This window comes from Lottia gigantea (assembly GCF_000327385.1).
Source record: "Lottia gigantea unplaced genomic scaffold LOTGIsca_1, whole genome shotgun sequence".
In the NCBI taxonomy this organism is placed as follows: domain Eukaryota; kingdom Metazoa; phylum Mollusca; class Gastropoda; family Lottiidae; genus Lottia; species Lottia gigantea.
Genome location: NW_008706746.1, coordinates 7,528,145 through 7,535,306, shown reverse-complemented (window position 1 = coordinate 7,535,306; position 7,162 = coordinate 7,528,145). Strand labels below are relative to the sequence as shown.

Here is a 7,162-nt window from a genome sequence, read left to right as displayed (position 1 = left end):
CAATTTTCAATCGGATGTCTGTGGTTTTTAGAATTTCACATAAACTAAGTGTTTGATGACATCACTAAGAAGGGCTTTATCTGATACAAGCATATTTCGCGATTAGTGACGTCATCATCGCCAACACTTAGTTTTAGTGGAATTGCAGAAACAACAGACGTTTGATTGGAATGGTGCAAATTGATGCTATCAGTGTCTCCAATACATATAGTGATGCAAAGTGATCAGTGTTCCTATTTGAAAACCTGTTGAATGGGAGATGTTGTGAATAGAGCTTAAGTTATACAGTGTTTTAAATTGTTATATTTTTATGTAAATATCTGACTCATCCAATGTTGTTTATATTACTTACTGTATTTTATTACTCATAACATTAACATAAAATAATCATATTATCATTCTTTAATCCCATTTCTCCTCTACTAGACTAAGACGGTCTAGTGTTTCTTGCGTTTGTTAGCTCAATATAACGTATACAAATACTTAGAAAATATTTATATAAAATATCATACCATACTCGTATCATATATCATATGGTGGCTCAGAATTTCTTTTAATACAAGTCCATAAAGTCATTTGATTGCATGTTAGAAAATACTAACAAAATATATTCATATAAAACTTCAACATGTCTCCTTTCACTATAAGCTGGTGGGCCCAGAATTTCTAATGCATGTTCGTAACATTTGGATTAACCAGTATCATTACTGTGTCTAGCAAGGAAGAGTCGTCTTGGTATTATTTGAAAAGTACGAAAATCGCATAATTCCTTTCAAAATACTTCAAACTAGGAAATTTACTCACTATTTCTATATAATTCCTTTCCTATAGAGCACAGAGTATTTTAAACTGACGATTCGTCATTTGAACATTCAAACGCAGATAATTCTGGATACACGTGGATTTGAAGGCTCACATTTCGACGGTGAGCTGTGAACACTATTACTGATTGACTTAGCCGAAAAAAATTCCCGTTTCTAAGACGTAAGTATGATTGGTCGAAAATTCCCGTTTCTAAGACTAAAGTATGATTGGTCGATGAGAATGGTGCACCTGTCCCTGTAAGAAATGTTGATGACTAGGAAAAGGGAAATAACTCCAAAACTATTCATCAAACCATCGTGAATCCCGAACTAAACTTTCATAACAACCATTCAATCTAACCTTTATCCAACTAACAAGCTGATTTTGATGCGCTTTAACGAAATCATGACACTAACTCAATAACTGTTCATCGAAACATCGAACTCGGTCATGATCTCTTCTCTTCACATTTACTGACGAAGTTTCATCAAAATCAAATTATAGCTTCAACGTTTACCTCACAAACAAAAATGCCGGCAGGCAATGGAAACGATTCTTTTATATGGGGGCACATAAAAACTCAACCATTTATAGTATACCTACATTAAGAAATACTTTTAAAGGTGGATAACTCTTCTTTAATAATTCAAGCTACAAACCACAAAAAATCGTGTTAAAAAGCAATGAATATGGGCGTTGACACTATCAATCCAACAGTCTGACTGTATCGCATAAGAAGAATAGTTTTCGTTTTAATTTTGCTATAACCTCCCAGTGGCGGTGCTAGCCTTCCGAGACTGGGGATACAAATAGGATGCAGAATGACTCACTCGGGTGACAACTGGTGAGGTTGAATTCAAATTTTGGCTACACTGTGGTGGTGTGATAGTCGCACGCCTCTCATAAGGCGTTCACTCAAGAAAATTTGAGACATATATTTTGAAGAAAAAATGGTAGACATTTAGATTTGTTGAAAATAAAGTAGCGGTACAATTTGAGGTGCAAACCACTTTTCTAGGGTTACAAGTGCAATCTCCCCCAATCTCAAATGAAATTCAATGGATACGTTTAAATTATGTGTATATCTTAAAAAAAATAGTTTATATCGACCTGAAATTATTTCACACTGTGACTTAATAAATGTCGAATAATTGACTTTGATATAGCTCAAATGTCTTCGTTACATGACACACTTTGCACTACATATTTGTGTAATCAGCCATGTTTTCCGTGTTTAGGCCTAATCAGTGATGTGTAACGAACGAAGATAGTATTTTGAGTGAAATTCATGCTGTGTTCAACATAATTGAAACTTCTACGCATGGGGGAACATCCAGAGGGAACACGCTATATAGGTTCACCTGAGGTCAGTATTAGTTTAAATATTTGTAATCAAATTGATGAGTCCAATATAATTGTATTGAAGTGGACATGTCTTGGAATGCGGAAGGTTACTATAATTATACGACGTGACGCATATAACAAATACCATTTCAAATATCTAATTCTATATTATCTAACATCATACAGTTTCGAAGATATCAAAATTTATGCGAAGTTTGGGTTTTAACATAGTGAACATTCTCAAAAATAATATAATAAGTGACATTTTATGTCTGGCCCAAAACCTGCTGATATCCCATCCGTATATCACGTTCGAGGAACGGATAGAGCTAGATTTGTTGGGCTAGAAAGTCAAATGAAAGAATTATGGAGTGGTTAATTGCATATTTTTAATGTGCCCTCTTTATACATTTATTGTTTAGCGCTCACTAAGGGCGGAAGTGGTGCATTTCGCTGTCTAAGACTGGCAAAAAGAGACACACAAAGATATTAACCCCAGTCGCAATTGAATCCTCTTTAAGACCCCATAAGTACCAACCCATTGTCAGTGGCGGAACCAGGTTTACGTCCGAGAGGGGGCGAGATATCTGAGATTGCCCGAATCTTTAACCTAGTTATGAGATTTTTGCACGAAAAACTTGCTTTCGGGGCTGCGAGGGATGCCCCCTCTGTCCCCATTTGAATACTGTTGAATACATATCCCTCAAAGTTTATGAAGACAGCGAGAAACCAATTGAACACTCCCTCATCCACCTCGTTACTTTATTGAAGTATTATATAATCCTATATAATATGACTATAGTATTATACATGTACACCATTACCATATCGTGTGTTATTATTATTCGGAGGTTATTTTCAAGGTTATATTTCACCTTTAATATGCAAAGTGAGTCAATACAAGGTACACAATTCAATAGAAATTTATATGCATTACCAATAAGCTTGATATGAGCCTATGACTGGTGAGAAAAACTGTCTAATCATGTTGGCTTTTTATATTCATTGATCCGTATACAACTTGAAATGTTCTACTTATTGTTTACAATGGTTACTATGGTTGCCATTCAATAAAAGTCATTCTGTTTGTCATTCTAGTATAGGCCTCTCATTGACATATAAATGTGATAATATTATGATAACGTATGCCACAGTGAGACATGTCTGCTAGTTAAAGGTAATTTAGTGTTGGGAATATAAGTTAGTATTAAGGAACGTTGAAACGAGTCTCAATGAAAGTAGTTACATGGTCACAGAGCAATAGATATACTTATGCATTGCTCTGTTGCTCTGCTTTCTGCACAGGCAAATTTAGTATTAAGGTATCTTGAAACGAGTCTCACTGAAAGCACTGACATAGGTCACGGAGCAATAGATACTCTTGTGTTTTTGTGGTATCTTTTGTTCTGATTGCTGGTACTAGCAACGCCTAAGTCACAGAGCAATAGAAAAGCTATAAGGTGCATTTATTGTAACTATTGTAGTGTTTGAAAGGTAAGCTAGTGTTTCAGTGCATATTTTGGAGCTCGTAGATAATCTCGTCCGACAGGCAATATATGACCAAGTACTTCAAATGTGAGTTATCTTTCACAAGCTAGTGCCGGTTATTTAAGCTAGTGTTTGAATGGTAAGCTAGTGTTTGAAAGGTAAACTAGTGTTTGGAAGGTAAGCTAGTGTTTGAAAGGTAAGCTAGTGTTTGAGATTTAAGTTTATGCTGTAGTGCTTATTATTGAGCTCGTAGACAATCTCGTTCAACAGGCTATTTATGACCAAGTGTTTTAGATTTGTTAGTGTTTCACAGGTAAGCTAGTATTCTAAATGTGGGCTAGTGTTTGAAATTCGGCTGGAGTTTGACATGTAAACTACTGCTTATTTGGGAGCTTGTAGACATTCTCGTCGAGTCATCAGTAATCAGTCTATTTATGGGCTAGTGTTTTAAATGTAAATTAGTGTAACCCTAGCTATCAGTAGTGAGGATTTTCTACACCATATATTGAGCACCAGAGATAACAATGCCTTGCTGTACAATATTTTACCAAGTATATCAAAGATTTGGATTCAATACTTAAGAATCACGGCCAGAAATATTTTTAAGTTTGCTGGTGTAAGAAACAATCAAATGTCAGATTTTTTTTTAATTTGAATGTTGCTGATGAAATTCTAATTCTTGCTTTCCATGAAGAATAGCCTGATTATGTGAGGATAGCGTTGTCATAGAGACATTGATAGTTCACTAATTACAAGTATATTGTTAGTAACGGACTAATTTGTTCACTACATACATAAAACTCATTATTATAATCATGACAATCAATATAAAACACCTTACGTTTTATGTTGCAGATGGCGCCAAAAGAAGTAGAAATAGCAGACGATACAGCTGGGCCTATTCCCAATATCACGATGAAGGATCTGGCATCCAAACAGAACAATCGAAATATACCAACGCCTAATATAGTATTATTTATTCGTGCTATTATAGTCCTCGTGTTTTTACTGGGTTATATTTTTAGAGAATATTTACAAACTATCATCAACGAAAGTTGGTCATTTTTACTAGAATCGTCTGTGTTTAATTCTGTGTATTTTGAAAGCTGGTGGGCGACTCTTTGTTATGCAATTGTGATCCCTGTGTATCCGTTCGGGATTCATTATATCGAACCCTTGGATAAGTATAAGATAGATCCGTCCGTAACGTACGTTCATCAGACCATAATGGAATTGGTTGGTCAAGCTGTGATATACCTTAGTCCCCTCATGTTAATGGATACGTTCATGGTGAAGAAGTATGCTGGTGTTGAGCCGACAATTTGGGTCGAGAAACGTCAATCGTGGATTCAGACCACCAGAGCTTTACCAGAGGATCCACCAACATTGTTCTTTCTAGTGTTTGATTTATTCGGCAGTATCCTAATATATGATGCATTGTTCTTCTTCTTCCATTTCGCCATTCATAAGAACAATTGGTTATATAAGAATTTACATGCCGTGCATCACCACCACGACAAAATGCACGCGCATATTACTAACCAACTGAGCGTCAGTGAGCGTATTATCCTAATTCTCTCAGCGAACTTTGCCTTAAAAATACTCAACAGCCATCCTCTTACCAGACTCCTGTTTGTACCAGTGTTTATATTTTTACTAGTGGACAATCACCTCGGCTATGACTTGCCATTTGGCTGGGATAAAATAGTGCCATTCCATCTGATGGGTGGTCCCAGAAAGCATTATCATCATCATATTCACGGCGGTGGAAATTATCAACCGTTCCTCTGTTATCTTGATCAACTGTTAGAGAAACGAAGGCAGAAGAAAGTTTAACGAATTGTTATATTATTTTGCCTTCTAATTCGCCATATTTTTGTGATATTTTTTAATGATCCTAACCGTGCTTAAAATTCTTTGCAACCAGACCCAGACGACATTATTTCCGTTCGGAGTTGAGCTCAACTTCGAAATAAAGATTGCTCAACGCAATTACAAATGTGCTCCCTTATTTGTATTTATGATTATAATATTTATATGAATAGAAAGTAGATGTGTTCTAATGACTTGGAAAATACCAGTGTCCATAATTAATTCATAATAAACTAAATTCGAAAAGAATAACCAACAGTGACCGATCAAGAAAGGTCAAAAAGCTTTTTTTTTGTTTAGCCAGAGTGTACATACATGGACATTTGTGATTGGTTAAAAATCTTAATTATATGCAATAAGAACATAATGATATGATTAAGAATACATGATAATTCAATTAATCAAATAGTTTGCTTTATTTGACACTAAAAAAATAAGGAAATCCATCTGTGGCCTAAAAAATGCATCTTATTCTGTACGGACATCATTTGGATCAACAATCTGTATTTTAAAAACGATTTTCCACTTTTCATTTCACACCGACTCATAGACTTTGGAGAAAACTGAATATGTAAGGGGAAATAACTCGATTTAGAGAAAAAATTCAAAACTGACATAAGTAAAAAATGCATAATTTCTTACAAATAGATTTAATTTCATTTCGAATTTTATTTTGCAGACGCTTTTTTATAATTTGAATATTAGTACTTCACTTTATAGATAGATTATTTATTAACTATTTATATTTATGTTGATTAATTTATTTTTGATTCAGATAATATAATATATATTTAGCAATCTGACATAATTCCAGATATTTCCTTTCCTTCGTCTTTTGGCTAAATATTAACACACATTATTATTAGTATAAAACACTAAGATATATGGATATACTACTTCTGTATTTATTACATACTATACGTTTCGGAACACATACAGGTAACGTAGTATGTAATAAATGCAGAAGTAGTATATATCCATATATCTTAATGTTTTATTGTAATCTTCCTACTTCTATATGTCTTATAAACAATGTTATTATTATTATTAACAGAACACTATCTCTGGGTTTTATATTATAGTCGTGACAGGTTATTTGAGCACATCCGGGTCGATTCAGTTTATCTTTAGTTAGTTAGTAATAATGAACAGAAAAAATACACGTATATCTTTGCTCTATTATACCCAGTTTCTTAAATTGTCATTATCATCAAATAGAGAAAAAAACAAATAGTGCTAGTGGTCATATTTTAATATTCATCAGTTTGTTATAGTTGTTTCCCCTTGTATAATTATATTCTAGTTTTTTAATTCAAAATTGTATACGAACCACCGTATATAACAGAAAAAATAACTGTAATCACAGGGAAGCTTTAACTTTATTCAGGATGAGTGCTCAATTTAAATGTACAATAACTAACAATGATAATAAAATACTACAAAATATTGGGTCATTTTTGTTCAAAACCCAACAAATAGTACCAATAAATAATGAAAATAATTAATTCAAATTATACGTTAGTCACTACAGAATACCGTTTCTTGTTATGTATAAACTGTGTTTAGTCTTTGTTCAATTATTATTTGTATTGTGTTGTTTATCATTGCTTTGACCATATATGGCGTAATATTTACAATAAAGCTGTTATTAATA

General features: G+C 33.7%; 1 protein-coding gene across 1 annotated transcript; it reads left to right on the top strand.

Moving 5' to 3' along the window:
• Window positions 1-4,551: 4,551 nt before the first annotated feature.
• Window positions 4,552-5,472, top strand: LOTGIDRAFT_103020 (hypothetical protein; the record flags this gene model as incomplete). The annotated part of the gene is made up of 1 exon (XM_009045886.1): window positions 4,552-5,472. One exon carries the CDS (start codon window positions 4,552-4,554, stop codon window positions 5,470-5,472), a length of 921 nt encoding a protein of 306 aa, XP_009044134.1.
• Window positions 5,473-7,162: the final 1,690 nt, after the last annotated feature.